This window comes from Terrapene carolina, unplaced genomic scaffold (assembly GCF_002925995.2).
Source record: "Terrapene carolina triunguis isolate 2854851 unplaced genomic scaffold, T_m_triunguis-2.0 Scaffold211, whole genome shotgun sequence".
NCBI lineage: Eukaryota > Metazoa > Chordata > Testudines > Emydidae > Terrapene > Terrapene triunguis.
This window is the reverse complement of record NW_020664562.1, coordinates 33041920-33068691: the sequence shown is the minus strand read 5'-3', so window position 1 is coordinate 33068691 and position 26772 is coordinate 33041920. Positions and strand designations below refer to the sequence as shown.

Sequence of the window (26772 nt, the reverse complement as noted above, 5' to 3'; positions counted from 1 at the left end):
AAGTTGTCATTAATATGCACATTATATAGACACCAATCCTGCAAAGACTCCCACGTGTTTAACCTTCCATGCTGTGAGTAGTTCCATTGACTTCCTTGTTGTTGGCTTAAGGTTAAGCATGTGCTTGAGTTTTCAGCTTCAGAGTCAATCTTTTTACTTTAACATTTTAGTGTTCAATTTATATTGCGAGATTAAAACAGGAAGAATTTATTTCAGGTGCAAATTAAGAGTTGATAAACTGTGCATTTCTTTTATGCAATACATTCACCTACTATGTTAGCAGTGTAAGATTTATGATGGCCTTAACTATTCATTTGCTTTGTTTTGTAAATGACATGACAGGTAACTACCCTGCTGTCGCTTAGCAAACTAAACTGTTTTTTTACATAAGGATTCTTGGGTTTGGAATAACAAAACAGATGGGCCATGAAGAGAGAGAAGAACCCACATCAATGTTGTGTGTGGGAAGATGCCCACATCTCTTGTAGATCTACCACAGACTGATGTCAGGCTGTAGTTATGGATGACATAGCAGGATACTGGATTAGCCTCACATCGTGTATAAGATCTATGAAAAGTGCATGATAGAAGTATGTGATAAGAGGAGACTCTTGGAGTTTAATAGTAGGATGTCAGACATACACATAAATTAATAGTTTCTTCTCCATTCACACCTGGGAAGATACAAAGTGTGGGAGCCAGCAATATCTGTAAATAAACTTACATTAAAATCCAATGCCAGGAACTGGCATAGTCTTCAAAAATTTTCATCCCAACTGATCTTGCATCAAGGACATTATTGATACCACTTAAACAAAACAGAAAAAAAGTTTGGTTTATATGGGATACTACAGATCTTACTTAAGCAGCAAATAGGTCCTTAATGTACTAACAAAATATAAGTTATGCCACAAAGCATTTTTAGAACATGCCTTTATTTGTAGCATTTGGTTTTTCAGCAAAACAGAGTTTGAAATGTCATTGCCAGTAATAAAGTTACAATACAATGCTGTAGCTCAGGTTTTGCGCACAAATGAACATCAGTTACAGTAATATTAAGGCAAGGAAATTCCACTGAGGGTGAAAGGCCCCCCAAACTGTTAACACTTGTCCAGCTCTGGAAAAAAAATATAATAAAAAACTCTAAATAATATTAGTATCACAAGACGCAATCACTTATTACATCACAAAAATATAGTCAGCTGGTAGTAAGATCTGCCATAAACCCCCAGAATCCATACAAATAATGGCTCTAACATTACCAGTACCAAAGCCACAAAAAAAACCTGCATAGCGAACAGTAAAACAATAGCCTGCCCATAGGGGAGGTTTTTTCCTAACCCCAGAATAGTTGCCAACATTAAAACATTTTCCTAGCACAATGCTAGGAAGAAATAAAGCTAGGGCTTTATGATAGCTGGGGACAGCTGGAGTAGGGGGCTTGATAAATTGTGGGGTCTGGAGTCAGCATTGGTGAGGCAAGAGAGGGGGCATTGGTACGTTTGAGGGAAGGGAAGGGAAGGGGGGATGCCCTCTGGTCCCAGTCTGAATGGGGACTTGATGGAGGCTAGAGAAGCTACTCTGGGCCAGCAGTTCCCTCTCCTCCTGGCTCAGGCCCAGCGGAAATGCTAGTTTTTTTATCTGGAGTGGCTTGAGAGGTTCCCACATGCCACCAGTCCCACAACATTGGCTAGGATACCCACTCCTCGGGACAGGTATTCAAAACCAGAGAGCAGATCTTCAGCTGGTGTAAACTGTCATAGCTCCATTGATGTCAGTGAAGATGTGCTCCCAGAACTGTTGGCAGGGGTACCCTTAGTGGGTGGCTTGTCCCCTGAAGCATTAGAATTTATACTCGTTGCTTTGTGTGAAGCTAACCTTTCACAGAGAGAACTAATCAAATAACAAAACCAAGCTGACAATCAGTCACAAACAACACACCTCCAAATTACATGGAAAAGCACTCTACAAAAAAAATCCTTTGCTAGTTTCCTGGTATAGAATTTTAAAAGCACTGAAGTACAGATCTGTCACTTCATTACAATGGGTACGTCTATACTTACCTCCGGGTCCGGCGGTAAGCAATTGATCTTCTGGGATCGATTTATCGCGTCTTGTCTAGACGCGATAAATCGATCCCGGAAGTGCTCGCCGTCAACGCCGGTACTCCTGCTTCGCGAGAGGAGTATGCGGAGTCGACGGAGGAGCCTGCCTGCCGCGTCTGGACCCGCGGTAAGTTCGAACTAAGGTACTTCGACTTCAGCTATGTTATTAAAGTAGCTGAAGTTGCGTATCTTAGTTCGAAGTGGGGGGTTAGTGTGGACCAGGCCAATGTCTCAGTTGGTTAATGTCAGTCATTTGCTATAACTGATTGTGATTTCTTTTCTACCTATACATTAATTTATTGACCCGGAACATACACAAAAGGTATCACACAAAAGAAAAGCACAAGAGGAAGGAAAAACCTACTTTGCAGCTTCCCTGAGATCAGTTACATTTCTTGTTTTCCCTCTTCCATCTTTGAATGTCGTCTGATTTGCCACTGTCAGAATCCCATTCTTCGTGGAGAAGTCAGGAAAGCATCTTTTAAGAACTGTTAAGTAATGCAAAAGGTGGGTAATAACATACATTTATTTATTATCAAACTCCACTTTAAAATTATGTTTTTTGGCCATCAAATTCGTGCTTAGCTGTGTGTAAATCATTTCAGATCGGTAGTGAGGTCCAGATCCATAAAGGTATTCAGTCACCTAAACCCCAGACCTAGGTGCCTATGTCCCAGTTTTAGGCACCACTGCAATCCAAAAAATCCCCACTTGGCTGCTGCTTAACCTTGTAGCCTACACTCACTTAGCTCCTAAATTTTCATTGTAAAAGTCCTTCTGTGTCTAAATTTCTGCCTCTGGTCATGCGCACTGTCATCTCCCTGTAGGTGTCCAGACACCTATCTCCCACCTAAGCCCCAGCACAATCCAGTAAAGGTAGGCACTACCCTACCTATCTCACCTTGGGGGCCCAGTGTGCTCAGAGGCCATCTACCAGATCAGGCCAGAGGAGGAGCAGGTGGTGATGCTGCTATTGCTGCCCATGCCATGACTTCTAGCCCAGAGGTTAGAGCACTCACCTGGGATGTGGGAGACCCAGGTTAAATTCCCACAGCTGCCTGATGTGAAGAAAGGATTTGAAGAGGGATCAGAAAAGTGCTCTAACTACTCAGGTAAGCAGTATTCTGATGTGGGGCTTTCTCAGTCTCCTCTTGAAGCTGTTCCATTATGGCTAAATAATTAAACACTTCTGTAACTGAGATTAGCACTGGAACCCAGTGTATGTATTCAGAGACACAATGCTCCTTTTTTACCTCTCAGCCCTGCAGAGCCTGTACAGCTATAGAAGGTTAGATCCTAATTGGACTCATCTAAACTCCAAATACAGGGCCATGTTATGCCCTTACTGCAGCTATGCCGTTAACCAAAGACAATAGGGTTGCTTGCCCTCATGCTTCTGAAGGTGTAATTTAGTCTGCAGAGTCCTCATTACTGGGGATGATTCATGAGGCAGAAAGAACCCAGCTTGACTTGATCCCAGATTGAGTTTTCACAGCTGGAAGTTTGAAAAAAACATCTTTATACTTTTACATGGTGTAACATTGATTTGGCCGTCACTGACAGTCAATGCAGAGCCCCATCATGACAACGTCAGGATCTCCTTTCAGAGTGGAGCTGCACTTTAATAACATACACACCAATCCTCTGCTGAGACATGTGCAAAAAGTATAACTACTCACAAGGCCTGCTAGGAATGATCATCGAAGGGCAATCTTCATCACGGATCACTTGAGCAACAGACTAAAAGAAAATAAACCCAAAGAGGAATTGGGGAATACAATTCAGAACAAATAAAACCCGCTCAATCTGAGAAATCTTTACAATCAAGAAAATGTCCCATTTCCCCTCATTTGTATCTTAATCTCTTGGCATGATTTGACTGGTGCATCTGCCTGACACTCACAGGATGGAAGCAAGAGACCTAAGCATCCCTGGACAGTCATGGATGAGGAATAAAATATGCTTCTGGCTTTTCTAATGGTAATAAGATAAAAACAGAAGGCAACAGACCTGCCTACGAACCAGTGGTGTTTGGGCAGGTGTTTTTGTCTCTCATAGAAAAAAAAGTTTGTTATAACATAATTAGTACATTTAACTTCAGGCTGATGTTAGAGTTGCAAGTGTTTTTATTGTGGGAGGAATATTAAGGTATGTTCAAATGCAAACCCATGGTATTTCAAAATGGTCATCTTATTGCAAAGCTGGAGTAATTCCCTGGCTAAAAAAAATTGAGTGAGAAGCTGCAGGTGACGTACTACAATGCCTGCTGATTCAGATATAAAACTCTCTAGGATGAAGGGGAACTTGTTAGTACTAGTCTGAGCTCTCCTTCTCCACTGTGGATCAGTGCAGCCTAAACCTATATACTGGAGAAAATTGGCTTCTCTGGGTACATCTATACTGTAATGTAAGTTCGGGCTTAGAGTCAGGCTTAAGCCCAACCCCCTCTTCCGTCTACACACAAATCTGTCAGCCTCAGGCTCGGACCAAGTGTCTTAAGACCCGGTGGGGGAGGAGGGATCAAGCCCAGTCAAGCCAGGACCCAGAGTTTGACCCCTTTTGCTTTGCAGTATAGATGCAGCCCCCCCGACCCAGGTCCTGGGAGTCTGCCAAAAGTATCCCACAATGTCATGGACCAACTTCCTTTCTCCTCTATCCCAAGAATCTCCAGTGGACTCCAGTGAAAATAGAAGCAACCCCCCGCCCCCCTTGGTGCACTCCTGCAGGTTGGTGAGTCAGCGTTAACCCTTCCATCCACTTCTGACCAGCAAGCTGCAATCACGCCATTGGAAAGCCTTCTATGCTTGCAATGGAGACCGAACAGAAACAGCCTTTTGCACAGCACACTGCTTTATGGTCACAGGAGCACGGCCAGATTTTGGTAAGTCTCTGCTGAGAGTCCAGCACAACAGTGGGCATTAGTAAGAGTACCAGGAATGATCAGACATACCGGCAAAGAAACTGGCATTGTAGCAACTTTACTGCACTAGTGACCAGTGCACGGAGTGGACTGAGTGGCTCAAGACAGAGTACGGGAAAATCAGGGACCAGAACTGCACCTCGGGCAACTCGTCAACATCATGCCCATTTTATGAGGAGTTGGACCAGGTGCTGGGCACTGCTCTGAGCACGGAGCCAACGGTGGTGCACGATGACCCGGTCAGCTGGGATGGCTGATGGGGACTGATGGGAGCCAGCAGCAGGTGCTGAGTGAGGACAGTGAAGTCTGTTGCTGAAACCAGCCCCAAAAGAGGTTTTGGAGCTGGAACCGCTGCACACCCTGGGGCCAAACTCTGGAGCTGCTTGATGCCCCCGCCACCGACAAACAGCCCATTGCACAGCATGCACCAGACACAGAAGCTGTCCCTGAGCGCAGTGAGTTTCTGGCTCCATTTTAATTTTATTAATACAGTAATAAGAGGAATTTCCATTCTATGAACCAACACAAAAACTATTGGACGTAAGTCACATAACGGCTAGCAACATGTATCCTGCTAATGGCGGATTGTATGGCAGCAGCTTGTCCACTCCATTTCAATTAGAGACAGTCCATGCAGTCCATAGGTGACAAAATCAATTGTGCCAAATTCAACTTGGATTTGAATTTTTGTCCAGAAACGTGCCGGGGGCAGAGGAGGAAGGCTGTTAAGTTGTGTGTGTTTGCATGCAGCCATAACAGGGTAAGCCATGTGGAAGCTGACACAGCATCCTACTGATTCCCTCATGGATTCTGACCCACATTGACATTCATAAATTAATCTCTGTGGTCCAGAGGGTCTGTATAACAATGGAGTGGTACCCTTTGTGGTTTATGTATTCATGCTCCTTAAGGATGGCAACCTATGGGCACATAAGTCCCATCAATGGTCCCAGCACAATTAGGAAACCCCATTCTCTCTAAGGCTAGGTCTACACTACAGCGGGGGTCCGACCTAAGATACGCAACTTCAGCTACGTGAATACCGTAGCTGAAGTTGCGTATTTTAGGTCGGCTTACCTGGCGGTGAGGACGGGGGAAAGCCGACCGCTGCCGCGCTGCCGCCGACTCCGCTGCCGCCTCTTGCCGAGGTGGATTTCCGGAGTCGACGGCAGAGCGATCAGGGATTGATTTTACCGCGTCCTCACGAGACGCGGTAAGTCGATCCCCAATAGACCGATTGCTACCCGCCGGATCGGCGGGTAGTGAAGACATACCCTTAGCCAGCAGTTACTTCAGGAATATCTTTTATGCCTGCCACTTTGGGGTAAACCACATGCCTGACTGCCTCAGAAACCTCTGCCACCACTTTATCCACAGTCGACTTTCCAACGCCAAACTGGCTGGAAACCAACCTGTAGCAGTCTGGGTTAGCCAGCTTCCAGCCAGTTATAGCAACCAGCTTCCAGACAGGCTGACCTCATGCAGGTGTCTTTATGCTGGGGTCTTGGGGCAAGCTGCCCACTAAGCTCCAGAAAGGTAGCTTTCCTCATGTGAAAATTCTGGATTCATTACTGATCATCCCAGGTCTGCATGATGATGTGATCCCACCAGTCTGTGCTTGTGGCCCTGTGCCAGAAGTGCTGGTCTACGTAGAGCAGGGGTAAGCAACCTATGGCACGTGTGCCAAAGGTGGCACGCAAGCTTATTTTCAGTGGCACTCACACTGCCCGGGTTCTGGCCACCAGTCCGGGGGGCTCTGCATTTTAATTTAATTTTAAATTAAGCTTCTTAAACATTTTAAAAACCTTATTTACTTTACATACAACAGTAGTTTAGTTATATATTATATACTTATAGAAAGAGACCTTCTAAAAACGTTAAAATGTATTACTGGCACGCGAAACCTTAAATTAGAGTGAATAAACGAAGACTCGACACACCACTTCTGAAAGGTTGCCGACCCCTCACATAGACGTTATCAGTGGCTATACTGAGTGTACTGAGCAGCATCAGCCAGTGTGAGTCTACCATGCCTGGGTATCCTCCTCCTCCTGCTGCTCCACTATAAGCTCTGTCAGGTGCCTTTGGTGGGTCAGAAAATGCCACCAAAGTGTCCATCAGCATCTCACAGAAGCTCTGCCTGTTTTCTGACACGAGAGCGAAAGTGCAAGCAAGAGAATTTCTTGAAAATGTGTCTCCTCCATGTTGCTGGCTCCATACCTGGGCGCACACACACCAAAAAGACAGCTAGGAAGGATGTGTTGGCGGACTGTTCAAACTTGCTGTAATGTGCAAGGTGGACAGTTCACCATGGTCAAAGGACTAGAGCGGCCAAATTTTGGGAGGGCGCTAGGGAGTCTGGTATATGCATGGTTTGACTCAGGTCTGTGCACTGGAGTGTGGATGCCAGAGCCACAGGTTTAAGCCCAAATTGGAAAATTCTTAATGTAGGGTTAACAGTCAGTGTAGATGTTCAAGCCCTGGGTTCTCCAAACTAGGGTCAGCTGACTTGAGTCCCACAAATCCTGGGCTTACACTGCAGTGTAGACATACCCTATAGAACCAAAAATCCACAGCATGGAAGTCTGCAGATATTTTCCATTGAACTGAGCCTTTGGTAATCACTTAAAGATTTGGGGATTTTGTCTGGCTAGCAGATCTTAACTCTTGACAAACTCAGAGCTGAAATACACTTACAGAAGAGCTCCTCGGTTGAGATGATTTGGCACAGCTCCATTGATTTTGATGGAGTTAGACTGATTTATGCACACTAAGGCTCATCTATAGTTTAAATGTATCCCATCTATACTTATGTATGTATATATACGCACCTTCAAAGGCTTATTAAAACCAGGTTTGCAGAACTGCCTGTAGTACTCCCAATAACTTTTGTTATGTCTGTAGGAAGCTTGCATGTCTATGTACGTTGCAAACCTGTCTGGGCACTTTGAGACACAAAGCTGTAAGGAAGGAATAAATGCATAATTATAAATTGGAAAAAAACAAAACAAAAAGCAAACAAAAACCCTCCCAAAACAACCCACTCATGCTATCAAAACAGCAAGACAAAAAAATGGCCATCTATAAAAGTGCCCTGTTTTATCAGATTGCCTGGAGCAATGCTTATTGTAGCATTTAGAAAGGGACAGTGTCTATTGTTAGAATCTCTAGATAAACACTTTTTAGTGCTTTTGATAGACCTTTTCAAATCTCTCCCCAAGTTCTGTATCTCCCAATCGCTCTGCCTCCATATGTCTTGGTGGTCTCCATACATTCTGATACACATGTACAGTTTTAAGTTTGTTTTTTAAAACTTTTTATTGAACATACACACGAAAAAAATCCCCAGAAAGGCCTTGATCTAACCCCCTAAGCACAGACAGCTGTGTATATGAATATGCTGGTGCAGCAGCACAAGACATGTGGCATGGCACAAGACCACTGTGATCAATAAAATCTGATGAAGCTAAAAATTGCTTCACCCTCTTATACAGTAGTTTCAGTCAAACCCGCTTTCAATGATGCTGGCTTTACATGCCTCTAAGGAGGTGTACCAAATTAAGACAGTAAATTGCCCTTTACCCATGACAGAGTTCCCGCTGGTGTCAAAGCAAGTCAGGTGCACATGCCAAGGGCGAAATTCACATCTCCCCAACTAAAGCCAAAGTAAGCAAGATGTGTGTGAGAAACTAAGAGCTGGGAATGACTGGATCCACCCACAGGTAGGCTGCTATTCAGATGCATGTATGAAGTAGTGACTGCTGCTCCAGCACACACTCTAAGCCGGACTTCCTGATCACTGGGTCCATGATCATGTTCTGCCCTCCTCAATGTTCCTGTGAGCCCGCCTCTGTGGCATAGAGTGGCTTTAGAGAGGCTGCACCCCCTGCAAAGCTACCCAGTCTGGACCCCCTCCTCCTCAGAGACTTACCATAGAAGGAAGTGAATTTCCCCTCAAGGGCATAGCGTACAAGTGCCCTAAGTCATTTTTTCACATTATGAACGGGAATGTCCATACCAGAAAGGGATCTTATACAATAGGCTAGAACCTGGTGGGTGCAAGAGTCTAGTGGACTAGCCTTGGATCAGGGAATGAGGAAATTTGAATTCTATCCTTGTTCGGACAATGAATCGCTGTCTGCACATCACTTATTATAACTTCACTTTCCCCATCTGTAAAACTGGCACTGATATTTGCCACGCATTAGTGTTGCAAAGCAACATTTAAACATTGTCTGTACAGGCCTCTAAAATCCATAGTATTAGCAAGGCCTGTCAGTGGCAGCAGAAGTAGGTACAGAACTCAGGCCCTCCCTGATTCTCAGGCCTGCGCTCACACATGTAAATGATCTGGCTTGGGGGACCACCACAACCTCCTCGAAAAGTCACAGTGTGACGTATTAAGCCCAAGTGGTTCTTCAGCATTTTCACAACAGCCAGAGAGTTAAAACCTTTAATCTGAATTATCATCCAAAGACTAGAAAATGTCGAAAACCCCCTCCAGTTTCACAGATCTGTTGTGAACCTGAAAATAGACAAATTAAAACACAACCTGTTTGTGACGAACATTCCACCTTGCTTGCCTCACAGTAGTGATTACTTTATTACAGCACAAGCCCTAATCCAAGAGTGCATTGCACAACAGCAATAGCATTGACCTATATATTTTTTAACATTATACAGTGTTCCCTGTAACATAAGAGACTGTGGCACAGTGAGGTAACAAAGTCAAGACCACAGCAGCACAAATCAACACAGAGATTCATTTAATATTCTACCAAAGTGACAGGACCAGACTATATTACTTGGTTTACACTAGGAATTTATGCTGGTGTAACTACATCGCTCAGGGATTTTCAACACCCCTGAGCAATGTAGTTATACCGACCTAATCCCCAGTGTAGACAGTGCTTGGGGAGGTGGAGTACCTACAGAAGCTCTCCCATCTGCATAGGTAACATCTTCACGAAGCGCTGCAGTGGCACAGCTGCAATGCTGTAAGTGTTGACAAGCGCTCAGCCTCTGTCTACACAAGCTATGTATGCCTCTCTTCTACTGGGATACTGATTAGTGAGCATTCAACAAGTGATTAGCCAAACCTAAGGGTTATTTAACATTAAACAATCGCGTTGACCACTACCAATTCCTCAGAAGGCATGTAACATGTCTGGACAAACGAACACTATTGTCGGTTGTAAACAAGAAAATATGCATTTTTTTAAACATGGCTGGTTTGGAAAAATCTGTGCGCCAGTCAAAATGATTTTCTGAAAAATGGCTATAATAATGTGCAGGAACTACATTGCTGCACAGTCACTCATGCTATATTCATGACGGACAATTAGCCAAACCCAGTCACACTCACATGGGGAATTTTTTCAACTCTAAATCCAAAACAAACAGTTCTATGCATTTCTATTTATTTTCTCCTGCCCCGTTAACAATAGACACTGAATCTGCTACACTGTACACTCAGATACATGCTATACACACACTGCACTCTACAATATGATCAAACTACATTCTATAAAATGCAACTAGTCGATCAAATGACTTCTGTCAAGTTTTAAGCAGCAATAAGCAAGAGGCAGTGAGAACGTTTTCTCCCTGTATTTCACTTACCTGTGTTGTAGGGCACTGTAGGTTTATTAGCACTATTGGGCTGGCACATTTCAGAATGTTAAAGTAAAACAAACTGGTCTTGTTCCTATAGAGAAATAGGAATAAAAATAACTATTTTAATATGTATAGATGTTTATATACTATGTTTATGACCATAGTACTCACATACCATATATGGATTTACAATGTACACTATCAATTTTAAATACTGTTATCCTAAAAGACTACTGCAAATCCCAGGTGAGAAATGAAAATCAAGCAGAAACTGAAGTGCCCAAGCTTAAATGTATGTTAAGTCAAACTGCTTTGTTTGATGAGTAGTCATTCTGAGGAGTGTTTTCCTGCACAGGAGCCTTAGCTGACATCCACTTGTTCTTCGAGATGGCCCAGAACCTGGCTCGAGAACTGGAAGGCTTGCGCTTTACATGGCAAACCACCTCTTCATGCTCTGTAGTTCACCTGCATACGCTGAACCTATTTTGTAGATACAGCATATGAAATTACTACTAGCACACAGCAAGCTGTACCAGCTGATGTTTTTGTGTTAATCAGAAGGTGGCACCAAAAATCAAACGAGTTTTTTGTTGCTCAAAACCTGAAGCAGCTGCCTGGGAAAACAGGAACACAGCACCTGAAAGGGACTTTCACAAACCCAAGTACTGGTCAGAAGTAAGGGGGAAACTGGGTGCATGATGGGGAAGGGAAGGGGAAATAGCCTTCTGACCCTTCACCCTTACGCCAGGGCCAGGCACAATGTGGCCAGGGCATGCAGCTACTGCAGTAGACTTGCATCAGCAGCAGTGGAGACTAGAGCTGGTTGGAACATCTTCATTCCAATGTGGAATGAAAACAAATTTTGAAGTCTCAGAAGTTGCTGTGAAATGGAATTGTCGCCCTGCGGTCAGCTCTAGTGGAGACCTCCTCAAAGGGAGCAGGTATGGACAAGGCCACGGTCCTGCCCCCTCCACACTAGGCAGCCAAGTTAGCTGGGTGCAAGAGGACTGCATGCTGCAGCCTTGCAAAACGTAAGGGCAAATCCCCTGCAGCGTGCGATTCCTCCAGAACCCCCATTGCAACACAGCTGCCTCCCACCCCACTGCATGGCTGTGCCTTCAAGGCCCACTCTGGCCCACAACATGTAAGTGTTGCAAACCATAACTCTCTGTGCAACTGGGAGTAGCTCATCTGGCCTGACATTTTAAAAGGTCAGGATGTTTTCACTCTCACACATTCAGTCACGTACTAGTTAAGGAAATAGTCATACACTCCTTGCAAATAAAACTCCCAATCCTTAGCTGTTATTTCTTCAAATCAACTGAGTAACATTTTGGGCTGAAATATCACTGCTCTGTAAGAGTTCCCTGGGAGTATGTACTCTTTGTGAGTGACTCAGCACAGCCCATGTCATTAACACATTATTTTACTCTCACATTGAGGTGTTCGATGGCTGCTGGCATTAACAGGAGACAATAAAGATTAATTGTATATGGCAGAGGAAAGTGGCCACACAGAGTTAGGTTTGCGTCCTTTAAAGTAAATTGTATTCTGTGCTTGCCTTTTGTTCTATATAAGGCAAAACAAACTTAGAGATTATATGGAGGAGATCAATGGGTGGATACAATGAGATGCAAAGGTGCAGAATTCCCCTAGAGGGATTCTGAAGGCAACACAAGGTGGAATTAATTTGACTGTACGGAACTCATTGCAGCGCAATTGTTTTTTCAGATATCTATAGATCCAGGCCTGGTTTTACATTTCACGGTTTCTGAAATACGACTTTCCCCACAAATATTACGGGTATGTTTGAAGCTATTAATATAGGCGCAAGAGTCACAATAAAGAGATGCCACCACCCTCCACAGGAAACCGGCACGTAGGTGTCAAAGCCCGTTTTGGAGGCCCACAAACCCACAGTCCCAGGTCTGCAAACCCCATCCCCCATGGGGCTATGTGGGAACTATCAGTGGGAACAATGAAGGCATTGCAGGACCCCTTTGACAGCTTTTCATTAGGGATGAAAGTTTATCAGGGATTCCCCTTACTTACTCATGCTTGACACTACAGCTGTACAGGACTGGTCTTTGGGGCTTGTGAAGCACCTAGCCAAATCCTCTCCACCTCAGAGTTTTAGGAGTCAAGAAGAGCTGGTCTGTGGTTGTTTAGAGGGGCTCCCTGGGCTGCTTCTGATGCTAGGGCTGCCATAAGCTCTCTTGTGGCCACTGGCCAAATGTTCCTATGTCACTTCTGGCTTATCCATTTATAGCAATTCCCTCAACATGGAAACTGAGTGCCAATTCCCAGCCTCAGCAGCAATATCCCACCCCCCAACATCCCCAGCAAGGGAGGAGAGAGGGAAAGAGAATTTGTGTTTGTATGAACCAGGGAAAGGATGACATACGAGGGAGAAGTAAAGAGGAAGAGCCAAGTAACAGAGAGAGAGAAAATAAGTGAGCAACAGAGATAGAGAGACAGAACATGCACAATGGACAACAGAAAATGGGGTGAATGCAAAAGAATCCTTCTGCTTCCCCCAAGGGGTGGGAAGCCACCAGCCACCAATGTCACTACCTGTTTCCGCTTCTCCAAGCCCTGCCATCGTGTGTGTGTGTGTGTGTGTGTGTGTGTGTGTGTGTGTGTGTGTGTGTGTGTGTGTGTGTCCCCGTCCAAATCCTGCGGCCCTACTGCTTTGCACAGGCCCACGGAAGGCTTGGCTCCTGGTCCAGTTGCCTCTCCTGATCCCTGTAGGACTCTGACCTGGAGCAATTCCTCCTGACAATTCTGCCTCCCTATGCAGGGGAAGGTGGAACTTTTCCAGCCACTTCTCTGCAGCTCTCTCCAGCTCCATGCAGGAATCTGCAAGAGCAAGTGGCACAGACTGTTTCCAGACTTCTCCTCCGCTCCCTTCCCTGCCTGGGAGGGGACACCATCTTGGGTGTTCCTCCACACTACTCCCTATCTCCATGCAAGGGGCCTGGACACTTGCTTCCTCTGTTCCATCCCTGCAAGCTGAATGGGAAGAGGAATAAGAGGCAGCAGAAGAGTTGCATCAACTGTGTGCTTTTGGTTGCTGCTTGCATGGAACTGGATTTAATAACAGTGATAATGAAGTGAGGGGTGTTCAATGCAAACTTTAAAAAAAGGAAAAACTTTCCTGTAATGTGGTTTCATGGCTCCAGCTTCAGTTTTCATAGAAATAATGTTTCGACCCATATAGCTCTTTTCATCTGCAAGTACTTCACAGATACTAACAGATTAACTAATCCTTGCAGCTCCCCAGATGAGCTAGGAATTGCCACCCACATTTAAGAGATTGGAAAATAAAGTTGGGTTAAGACACAAGACCAAGGCCAAAGAGGGAGTCAGTGTCAGAGCTGTCTGTCCCCCAGACCTGAGCTCAGACCACACATCGCTCTCTCTAGTAGCATAAAGGCAGCAGGTAGCTAGCAGCAGACAGTGAGAGCTCATAGATAGAATCATAGAATATCAGGGCTGGAAGAGACCTCAGGAGGCCATCTAGTCCAACCCCCTGCTCAAAACAGGACCAAATTCCCAACTAAATCATCCCAGCCAGGGCTTTGTCAAGCCTGACCTTAAAAACCTCTAAGGATGGAGATTCCACCACCTCCCTAGGTAACCCATTCCAGTGCTTCACCACCCTCCTAGTGAAAAGTTTTTCCTAATATCTAACCTAAACCTCCCTCACTGCAACTTGAGACCATTACTCCTTGTTCTGTCATCTGGTACCACTGAGAACAGTCTAGACCCATCCTCTTTGGTTGGGGGTAGCTATCAAATCCCCCCTCATTCTTCTCTTCTGCAGACTAAACAATTCCAGTTCCTTCAGCCTCTCCTCATAAATCATGTGCTCCAGCCTCCTAATCATTTTTGTTGCCCTCCGCTGGACTCTTTCCAATTTTTCCACATCCTTCTTGTAGTGTGGGGACCAAAACTGGACACACTACTCCAGATGAGGCCTCACCAATGTCGAATAGAGGGGAATGATCACATCCCTCGATCTGCTGGCAATGCCCCTACTTATACAGCCCAAAATGCCGTTAGCCTTCTTGGCAACAAGGGCACACTGTCGACTCATATCCAGTTTCTCGTCCACTGTAACCCCTAGGTCCTTTTCTGCCGCACTGCTGCCTAGCCTAGTCTGTAGCAGTGCATGGGATTCTTCCGTCCTAAGTGCAGGACTCTGCACTTGTCCTTGTTGAACCTCATCAGGTTTCTTTTGGCCTAATCCTCTAATTTGTCTAGGATGGATCTCTTTGCACTTAATGGCACAAGCCATACTTTATAATAGTATTTTACTATTCACAGTCTCCATACTATGCAAACAGCTGCATTACAGAAATAACTCAGGTCTAAATTTCCACTGATCAACTGAGCTTTTCAGAAACCTTAACTGGAATAAATACAGTACGGTGGGGTGGAGGTTGCTTCTTCTGCAGCCTTCCAATTTAATTCCCAGGAGGCCGAGGGCTGATACCTCATTTCTCATGCATGCCTCATGAGAAATAAAGCCAGATGAATCCTCTGAGTACTCACTCATTTATGGTGTCCTTCTGGCCGCAGAACTGTCCATAGCTGTCAGTTGGATAGACCACCTTCCTGGGGTCACCATGCACCCAAGCTACAAATATATAAAGAGATAGACAGATCTTTTAACACCACATTCCAAGTGTCCAGCAGTAGCTTGCTAATAGTTCAAGTTCTCTAGCAATTAAAATGCACCATCTGTCATGTACTATTTTAACCTCTCCCAATAGCTACTGAAGAGAATTGATTTTCCTTAAACAGTAGATTTCTTAAGGAAAAAATAAAATAAAATATGGATGAATCAGTCAGACAGTAAAACATTTCTCTTTTTTTCCTTCAGGACACACACGTCTGGTATGTGGCCAAAATATGAGGTAATGCACTTAGAAAATAATGGTTATTAAAAGGAGAAAGAGGAGGCATTGCAAAAGCTTTGTTGGCTTAAAGCCACACTGTGCTATGGAGCTAAACCTCACAGACCAAACTGAGCCTTTGCTTATACCCACGACCCCACTGAAACGAATGGGGTTACATGGGTGTGCGAGAAGGCAAGATTTGGTGATGACAATCTAGCGGCTATCGAGTCACATTAACAAGGGATGCAACCCCCCATTTCAGGATATAAAACCACGTGCTCAGCTCTCAGCGCTGTAGCTGGCTATGCTGATTTGTTCAGTACATAGAAGTAGAGACACAACGAGTACAGAACGAGTACAGAACCTCAGCCTGAACTGGAGGATGCTGCTTCTATTCCTTCCTCAACTTCAGGCGAGGATTTCTTGCTCCTGAAAAATCTCATTTTCTCAAACTGCTTATTTCCGTTCCCATTCAGGATCTAGTACACCACTAGGAAAATCATCATTAGTATCATTTTTTTCTAAGCTACAGAGGTCAGACCTGACAAATCTTCACAACTCCCCAGTAAGCTCTGAATAATTTTGACTGCCCTTGACTATCACAATTTCTATCTATATCCTCCCCATAACAAAATAATCAGAACTTCACCTCACATTCTAAATATCACCTTACAAGTGCAGGATGGTGCCAGCATATTAGCCCACACAGTATGTCCTATACCCGTACATCCCTAGATCTGGCTTACTAATACAACTGCTGCAAAATGTGGTTGGATTTAGTTTTATTAACTGTGATAATTCTCCAGCCTTTTCTTTGCTCTGTAGTGTGTAGAGGAGGCTATAGCCATTATGATTATTTTTAGCCCCTAGTGTCCTCCTCTCAGAGTGTACACTGAATGTCAGAAGTCACTTTAGGCCCTGATCTATACAAATTACTTTGAACTTGTTCTTCTATAATTGCCCCACTTTTCTGTTGATTTTGTGTGCTAAATTTAGTCACACTAGAAATTAAATCTTCCTTAAGGTCATTGCAGTAGCAGGGGCACTTAGATACTACGGTGATGGGTGGAATGGAGAGAGAACCTCTGCAAATCACAGAACAGTAGATGTAATACTTATCCTTGCAGACTATGGGCTAGATCTGCAACATACCCTCCATTGACTAATATAGCTGTACCACTGCATACCAACTCAGAATTTGCCATGTTATCTTTCACCCTAAATGGTTTTATTTTTCTGGCACTCTTGGTTTCTGGATCTTATGTTAGTTTTTAATTCATTTTAATATGTCTCAATTACACCATGCTTTTTAGTTTGTAAAATAATCTGCTAGTTGGTCTCAAATATCTTCTAGACATTCAAATAAATTCTGTCTATTTTCTCCCTTATCTATTAAGGCCCATATTCTGCAATGTATGAAAATTCCTCACCTGTGAGAAGTCCCATTGACTTCACTCAGTAATGTAACCTATTAGACATGATCTTCCTTATATGAATCCATACAGTCAGTCTTTAGATATATGTAAATTTGGCTTATGAAATAATCTAAATGTTGAGTGAGTGGGCTATTTCTGTGTTCTATTGTATGCTTTCCTCCTTTGTGACTGTATGACAATGGGGAGTGTTCTTTAATATTTTCCTGCATCTCATGCAGTTAAAAGACAAGGCCAAATGGATCAGTTTCGCTGCTGACACCAAATGGGTTTAATCCCTTATTTGTATGCTCTTAGATGGGTTTTCTTATCAACCTTTCCACCGCCAAAAATTAGTTTTTAAAAGTATTTGAAAATTACTAAAAGAAACCATTTGTTCCCTTCTTGACTGTATTTCCCCTCACACTAGCATAGCAGAAGGCAGCATGAATAAAACCTGTCAAATCAGATTCAAAATAGTGCTGAGATTTCAGTAGCAAAACGTCTTCTGCAGGGTATAGATAATTATCTGCTACTGCCAACAATATTCCCTTCCTAGGTAGGATATTTTATCTACAATTATTTCCTCCCCCCACCCATCAATCACAATTAGGAAAAAAAGAAAAATTGCAGTATAACTTTGCTAATCATCCCAGAACACCATTTACACACAGAAAGCAACCCTCTCCCCACTGCTCAGCAAAGACCAGAGTGCTGTAAGGAGACTGCCTGTGATAGCAGGGACTGGATGAGAGTCCAGAAGTCTACACAGCAATGAAACAGCCCCGCAGCCCGAGCCTCACAAGCCTGAGTCGACTGGCATAGGCCAGACCACAGGTTTTTCTTTGCTGTGTAGACATATCCAGAATCTCCTGTGCCTAGTGGCCCATGAGGCAACCCATTTTCCCCACCACTGTCTGTCCAAAAGCAAAATGTTTGACTCCATCATAAATGGTCTCTATGATAGCAGCTCCCTTTTCAACCATCCTGCAACAGATCGTTCTTTGTTCTTCTTGCCTTAAGGCTCTTTCTTACTTTTACAAAGAATTGATTCATAGATTCCAAGGCCAGATCACCACTGTGATCATCTACCCTGACTTCCTGTATAACACGGGCCAGAGAACTTACCCCAAATAATTCCTAGAGCAGAGCTTTTAGACAAATATCCAGTCTTGATTTAAAAATTTCCAGTAATGGAGAATCCACCATAACCCCTGGTAAATTATTCCAATAGTTAATTACCCTTACTGTTAAAAATGTGCATCTTATTTCCAGTGTCAATTTTTCTAGCTTCAACTTCCAGCCACTGGATCATGTTGCACCTTTGTATGCTACAATGAAGAGACTATTATAAAATATTTCTTCTCCAGATAGGTGTTTATAAACTGTGATCAAGTCACCCACATTTGAGCTCTGTGAGTCTATTCCTTTAATCCTCGTGGCTCTTCTCTTAACCATCTCCACTTTATCAACATCCTTTTTGAATTGTGGACAGCAGAACTGGACACAGTAAGTCATCACAGAAGTGCCAAATATAGAGGTAAAATAACCTCTCTATTTCAACGTGAGATTCTCCTGTTTATGCATCCAAGGATTGCACCTTTTGGCCACAGTGCCACACTGGGAGCTCATGTTCAGCTGATTATCCACCACAACCCCCAAATCTTTTTCAAAGTCACTGTTTCCTAGGATAGAATCCCCCATCCTGTAAGCATGGCCTACATTTTTTGTTTCTAGTTGTATACATTTACATTTAGCTGTATCAAAACAGCTTATTGCTTGCTTGCATCCAGCTAACCAAGCAATCCGGAAGGCTCTGTATCAGTGACCTGTCCTCTTCATTATTTGTGACTCCCCCATTTTTTGTGTCATCTCCAAATTTCATCAGTGAGGATTTTATGTCTTCTAATTAAGCTTGCAGATGACAAAAATTGGATGCTTGTATGCACTGAAACATCATTGGCAATACAATTATATACAGATAAAGTACATTTTGTTATGTATCCTTACTGTTTTATCATTTCTCATTACTCATCATCCAATGCCCACTGAAGTCATTGGAATGACTCTCACTGGTTTCACTGGGTTTGGATTAGGCCATTAACTCACTAATTCTCCAAACGTGATCCTTTGCAATGGGCTTCCTGGGCATTAGTGGGAATTAGTGAGGTACAAGTGCTGGAACATTTTGTTCATACTTTTGTTTTTGTGAAGTATTCTGAACAGTATTTCCAGTCTTTGGGGACTCTTGTCCAGTTGCCTTCATCCAATTGCCCATACCTACTGATTCTTGGTTGTAGCTTTCCTACAAGCCTGAGGCCTCAGTCATATTGGGGCACTAAACCAGTGTCGGATGAACCTGGTTTAAAAAATATGGTAAACAAGCTTTTCTACGTCAACACTTGCTCTCGTCAACTTTACTGGAATCAAAACTGGGCCCCTTATCTAGAAAACAGCTTTAGAAAACAGATTTATCTGGGTTTGCTGTAAAATTGGTTTCCTTTAGTTTGAAATCACATCTGCTGGGGAAAGTACATCTCAACTAATTTTCAGAGAGAAACCGAGAAGAATTGGTCCATTATAGAGGATGGAGATTTAGCATTTGATTAATATTGCAGCAGAAAACAGGAGAGTAAAAACAACTACTACTTTCTTTGTGAGTTAGAACAATGTTGGGAAAAGAATCCCATATGATAAATATCCTATTCAGTGTAGAATTGTACCTAAATCAGCAGCCTCCATTGACAGTGGAAGGTTATTATCATGATTAGCCTCAAAGAGTAGTGTTTGAGTCTTTGTTTCACTGCCCTATTGGTGACCCAATATCAAGTACTAAATGAAACTGAATCCAAGTATATAGAACTTTCATGCCAGCAAAAGGTTGTGCGTGGTCTGATGCTTGTAAAATCACAGTTTGAATGTTGGCATACACAGCTGGGCTGAAACAAATACATCAACCAACCCAGCTGAGTCAGCCGTCAGTGTAGCAGTGGGGCAGCATATAACACAGGCAAAGCAGTTGACAGACAGGGATCCACATTCGGGATGGCTGAAGTTATGTCATTATCCTGTCACTGATGTACACAAGTATGATATCAGAAATGGCTAATGTCTATCATTTTAAATGTTTATCAAATACATTTTTATTTTTATTTTTTTGCTGTATGGTTGAGCCAGTGGATGCAAATACTGGAAAACTCCTTGTCAAGGAGAAACTGTGATTAGAACAACAGCTTCCACTGACACTTAAAAAATAACTGCAAATCTGTTTAGCTTATCTGAGTCATTCCCTCAACAGTGTGCTTCTTGGGAATACAGGCTTTCATATCATTATTTTGTTTCCCTTAAAGGTATGCTTTTAACATTTTAATATGTGGAAGAACAGGCCTACCCAACTGTGCTTATGGCTTTTTAACACAAACAATTTACAAATGCAGTGAAGCAGATAATAGGACATATGATACTGAATTTGTAAACCCATGCTGATGACACCGCTGTTGCATAAACATTACTAGAAGCAGGCCTACTACATAAGCAACATATTGTTCACTACTTCACAGGTGGCCTACCAGCCCAGTGGTTAGTCCCCAGTTGTGCCCGTGAACACAAATCAGAAGAATTCTGTTCTAGAAGAATAAGTCTTTCATAGCTGGAGCTATAGAAATTGGGGGAGGGAGGAGGGAAACCAAATGAAAGCAAGGCGCATCTTAGATGAAGAACAAGCATGATAATCTCAAGTTCCCATTTCGACTCTAAATCCATCAATCCTTTACTAGAAGACAAAATTATGTTAAAATGTAAGAAGAATTTATAAACATGAAGTGGACTCTTGAGGGTAAGATTTTACAAGTTGTGGAGATGGCTTACTTTGATACACGATCATAACTCTTGGCTTGGCTAAGCGCAATAAAGGATAAAAACACCATTGTTCCTTTAATGTAAGAGACACATCTGGAGAAATTTGCTATTGCAAATAATAATGTTGCTCTAAGAGGATCTGAACTACATATGGTGAAACTATTGATTGGAAGGGGGGGGGGCGGGGAGTGATTTCTCTTTGTACCAGAAACTCTTCAGGAGGCTGTGATCAGGTTAGTATATGAACCACAGTTCAGGAGTAAATCTAAATCATACTCAGTTTTGTTCCTTTTGAATTACTCCATCCTTTGAAGCCTTGAGCTCTTTCTATGATAATTCATTAGCTGCCCTTCACATTCATTTTGCTGAATTAAAACTACCATAGATTTTAGGCTGTCTGGTAGATTTTTTTTTTATTTTATTTTTTTTTAAAGTCTCTCCCTGTTAAGCCCCAAATCTCCCAAATAAATAGGAAGGACTGAATTAGTTCTCTAAGGAATAAAAGTTTCATTGACTGTTAAATTGACACTCTTTTTTCATCTGTCAAGGCTGTTTCCCAGCTCTGGCACTTCGAGTGCAGAAGGTGGGGGCCCGCAAGGATTCTAAAAATTAATACTGGCCACTCCAGGCTTGTATTAAAGTCCCAAGGTTACAGCTTCTCTCTGACCTTGGATAGGTAGATGCTGCCACCACCAAAATGCAATAAAACCCCTTTTTGGAACCCAGAAAGACGTACTTGGGAATTCCTTCCTGTGGGGTACCTTCAAGCCTTTTCACACACACCCTCCGGGGAAGAGCTGAGACAGAAACAAAGGAACTCAGCTGTTGCCATCAGCTAATTAAACAACATGTGCACAAACTTCTTAGGACACAAAAAACCTGATCCTGTTCTTAAAAAAGGTAAATTTTACTAAAAACAAAAAGAAAGAAAATACATCTGGAACTTAGGCTTTTTGCTAGATCTTAAAAAAAAAATTACAAAACTTAAGCATCAAGATAGCTCTCTTGAGGTTCAGCTTAAAGGTTACAAGCAAAACAAAAGCATCTGGGGGTTAGCAGAGAGGAGTCCACAAGCCAATAAGAATTAAAGAAATAAACCTAATTGCATCATCCTAGACATTCCCTGATCTCCTTACATATCTGGGGTTTCAGATAAGCAGGTTCGAGGTATGATTTGATGATTTGTCATACCTGGTTTTAAAGCTTTTTACAGCATTGTCCCAGCCCTATCTCTGCTCTGTCCCCAATCGCCGGAGAACAGACAGACAGACAAGGGGAAAAGTTTATTTTTTCCCCAATTTTAAAAAGTTCTAGCCTTCCCATTGGCTCTTTTGATCAGGTGCCCACTCCCTTCCTTTTACCTATGCATGCAGTCAGACTTTTTAACCCTTTACAGGTAAAGCAAGTAGAGAACAGCTACCAAGAGGGATTTTATAGCTAACTGGCTGGCTGGGTGTCCATAAAAGGGAGCTACCCCCCCTTTCATTTATCAAATCATCTGTAAAGGTAACACAATTATGGCAAGGAATAACTCATGTAATACATATTTCTGTTCAGTATAATCATTCAACAGCAACCACCACTGAAGCAGGATGGAGATAGGCTATTATCATAAATCACTGAGTTTGATCTTTCAAGGAGATTTGATTACCTTTTTCCCAGACCCCACTTCAGCCCTCTTGAAACACATACCAAGCCAAATTATACCTGTGGTTACGTAAGTGCATGCCCAGCTGAGGCCAGTGGGAGTTGTGCACACATAGCAGAGAGTAGAAAGTGAGCCACAGATTTTCAGTCAATAACAGCTCCAAGTGATGGGTTTGAATTAGGGTTGTCAAGTGATTAAAAAAATTAATTGCAATTAATTGCACTATTAAACAATAATAGAATACCATTTATTTAAGAAGTGGGCAACATTATCTCCCGTAAATGTAAACAAACTTGTTTCTCTTAGCAATTGGCTAAACAAGAAGTAGGACTGAGTGGACTTGTAGGCTCTAAAGTTTTACATTGTTTTGTTTTTGAGTGCAGTTATATAACAAAAAAACCTACATTCGTAAGTTGCACTTTCATGATAAAGAGATTGCACTACAAGACTTGTATGAGGTGAATTGAAAAATACTATTTCTTTTATCATTTTTACAGTGCAAATATTTGTAATAAAAAATAATATAAAGTGAGCACTATACACTTTGTATTCTGTGTTGTAATTGAAGTCGATATATTTGAAAATGTAGAAAAACATCCAAAAATATTTAATAAATTTCAATTGGTATTCTATTGTTTAACAGTGCGATTAATCATGATTATTTTTTTAATCGTGATTGATTTTTTTTAGTTAATTGTGTGAGTTAACTGCGATTAATCAACAGCCCTAGTTTGAGTATTTCCTTTCTTTATCCAGCCAAATGACATGTGAAACGAGGAAGCTATTCTCACATAGTCAAGAAACCAGGAAAATCGACTTTTTTATTTCTATAATAAGCCAAAGGACAGGAGATGATTAAGGCATAACTAATGATGGAGAATTGATTTATAATCTATTTTCTCTTCATATGAACTTTATTGACACTCATGCATTTGGAGCAGGGCTGGCCTTTGGAGTAGGACTCATGCTGATCTCATCTTTCATTTAAAATAAGAAGGATGAATCACAATCTGAGGACAAATCAAAAGCAGGCACCATACGGGGTTTAGATTTGGATATGTAATAGGGGTGTTCAGATGCAAAAATTTGGATCCACCCGTCACAGAAAAAAAACAGTGGCCAGCCACAAAATTTGGATCTGGATCCAGGGCTGGATTCCAAACCCCTCAATGTTTTATACCTAAGCGTTTGGTTAGAAGGTTTTTTTCATAATAGGATTCCAAGGCATGTGCAAATGTACCCTATATGGACAAATTCACCATCACACACCACACTGATCCCATTGTCTGAGACCACAGAGTCAGGGAAGAGAGGAATCTGGCTAACCACTCATCTTTTGCCTCCCTCGGCTTGTGCAACGTATTTCATGCAGAACATGATGTTTGGAAACAGCACATGCAAAGCTGCCATGGAAGTCTAGCCAAAGGATTAAGGGAGATTTGTGCAGTGCTGGAGGGAGATTGTACAGGCTGGCAGGAAGATCTGAATGCACAAGAATGCTGCACAACTACAAATTGCCAGTGCTCACTTCTGCCTCTCTCTGTGTGTTCATCAGTGTGCCAATACTCTGTCCGACACAACATCCAGAGTAGGGGCCACTCACCTGTCAGGGGAGTGTTCACGTATTAAAGAGAACAAGGAATGCTCCCATGATCTGAGCCCAGCTCCTCCACTTGGGCTGTGTGTTTGAGCGGTGAAAGAAGGACAGGAACAGAACAGTAACACACCAGCTGAGCGAACAGGGAGCAGGAAGAGCTGGAGGAACATTAGAGGGGGAACGGGGAAGTAAAATATTCCAAATGTGGGAGGCTTGGCAGCTGGGCCGGCTCCAGTGTTTTTGCCGCCCCGAGCGGCCGGGAAAAAAGAAAAAAAAAAAAAAAGCAGCCGCGATTGGCAGCATTTCGGCGGAAGGTCCTTCCCTCCGAGAGGGACTGAGGGACCCGCCACTGAATTGCCGCCGAAGACCCGGACGTGCCGCCCCTTCTTTCCTTTGGCCGCCCCCAGCACCTGCTTGCTGCGCTGGTGCCAGCCCTGCTTGGCAGGTCTGTATATGCGCGCGCGCACACACACACACACACACACACACACACACACACACACACACACGTCAAATGAGTGCTGGTACCAGCTTGGAATGAAACAAGAGGCCAGTGAGGTACAGACAATGTAACTGGGCAATTAAAGTAGGGGCAACTCGGATCGTAGCATCACTCTACAGCAAATAGTACAAGCAGCAGGATCAAAAGAGGAGGCAGAGATGAGAGAGCATATGCAAAATTTCATTCGGATGCACTCCAGTAGCAGCAGCAGATACAGACCAGACAGATCCCCATCCCCAAGTAGGATGCCATTGATGTTAAGGAAGCATCAGAGTCTGAGCTGTGCAAGGAAGCCAAAGGACTTCAGACAAGCTAGTCTGAATGTGACTAAATAATGCATGAAGTACAGTTAGAGACACCCTTCTCCCTCACCCTCTACCCACTACTGTCCCCAAGAAGAATCCCATAGCTAATGAAACCATTAAAGTACTGGATCCACGTATGGCACACAGGCACAGGACCTGTATTAAGAGCTTATTAGTTAACTCTTTGCCCTTATACAGATTTTTTTCCATCCATGGATCTCAAAGTGCTTTACAAAGGTAGGTATTATCATAGAATCATAGACTTTAAGGTCAGAAGGGACCATTATGATCATCTAGTCTGACCTCTTGCACAATGCCGGCCACAGAATCTCACCCACCCACTCCTGTATCAAACCTGTGTCTGAGCCATTGAAGTCCTCAAATCATGGTTTAAAGACTTCAAGGTGCAGAGAATCTTCCAACAAGTGACCCGTGCCCCACGCTGCAGAGAAAGGCGAAAACCCCCAGGGATTCTGCCAATCTGCCCTGGAGGAAAATTCCTTCCCGACTCCAAATATGGCGATCAGCTAAACCCTGAGCATGTGGGCAAGACTCACCAGCCAGCACCCAGGAAAGAATTCTCTGTAGTAACTCAGATCCCACCCCATCTAACATCCCATCACAAGCCATTGGGCATATTTACCGCTAGTAGTCAAAGACAAATTAATTGCCAAAATTAAGCTATCCCATTATACCATCTCCTCCATAAACTTATCAAGCTTAGTCTTGAAGCCAGATATATCTTTTGCCCCCACTACTCCCCTTGGAAGGCTGTTCCAGAACTTCACTCCTCTGATGGTTAGAAACCTTCGTCTAATTTCAAGTCTAAACTTCCTAATGTCCAGTTTATATCCATTTGTTCTTGTGTCCACATTGGTACTGAGCTTAAATAATTCCTCTCCGTTTTACAGATCGAGAAACTGAGGCACGGAGTAGTTACGTTACTTGCCTGACGTGGCACAGCAACTTAGGCCTGGTCTACACTAGGCTTTTATGTCGACTTTAGCGCCGTTATATCGAATTAACCCTGCACCCGTCCACACCAGGAAGCCATTTAGTTCGACATAAACCTCTCTTTAAATCGATTTCTGTAATCCTCCCCAACGAGAGGAGTAGCGCTAAATTCGACATGGCCATATCGAATTAGGCTAGGTGTGGATGGAAATCGACGGTAATAGCTCCGGGAGCTATCCCACAGTGCACCACTCTGTTGACGCTCTGGACAGCAGTCAGAGCTCGGATGCTCTGACCAGCCACACCCCCGGGAAAATTTGAATTCATTTTCATTTTCCTGTCTGGGCAGTTTGAATCTCAGTTCCTCTTTGGACATCGAGGGGAGCTCAGCAGCAGTGGCAACTATGCAGAGCTCTCCAGCAGAGATGGCCGTGCAATCTAATAGAAAGAGGGCCCCAGCATGGACTGATCGGGAAGTCTTGGATCTCATCGCAGTGTGGGGCGATGAGTCCGTGCTTTCAGAGCTGCGCTCCAAAAGAAGGAATGCTAAGATCTACGAGAAGATCTCTAAAGCCATGGCAGAGAGAGGCTACAGCCGGGATGCAACGCAGTGCCGCGTGAAAATCAAGGAGCTGAGACAAGGCTACCAAAAAACCAAAGAGGCTAACGGACGCTCCGGATCCCAGCCCCACACATCCCGTTTCTACCAGGCACTGCATTCCATCCTGGGTGCGGCCACCACCACTACCCCACCCGTGACCGTGGACTCTGAGGATGGGATATTGTCCGCGGCCGGTTCCTCGTCGGACATGTTAGCGGACGGGGAAGATGAAGAAGGAGATGAGGAGGACGAGGCAGTCGACAGCGCTGGCACCGCAGATTTCCCCGACAGCCAGGAGCTCTTCATCACCCTTACCGAGATCCCGTACCAACCGTCCCCATCCCTTACCC

The 26772-nt window shown here is 43.4% G+C and overlaps 1 protein-coding gene across 5 annotated transcripts in view; it reads right to left on the bottom strand.

Moving 5' to 3' along the window:
* Positions 1 to 26772, bottom strand: part of LOC112107617 (choline transporter-like protein 5) — a 199052-nt gene that overhangs the window by 37048 nt on the left and 135232 nt on the right. For all 5 annotated transcript variants that reach the window (XM_026655798.1, XM_026655799.2, XM_026655797.2 and 2 more), the window contains exons 4-9: positions 15199 to 15283; positions 10648 to 10732; positions 7857 to 7985; positions 3785 to 3845; positions 2470 to 2593; positions 725 to 808 (exon numbers count right to left, since the gene is read on the bottom strand). In XM_026655798.1, coding sequence (XP_026511583.1) covers positions 725 to 808; positions 2470 to 2593; positions 3785 to 3845; positions 7857 to 7985; positions 10648 to 10732; positions 15199 to 15283 — 568 coding nt within the window. The remainder of the gene's footprint in view (positions 1 to 724; positions 809 to 2469; positions 2594 to 3784; positions 3846 to 7856; positions 7986 to 10647; positions 10733 to 15198; positions 15284 to 26772) is intronic.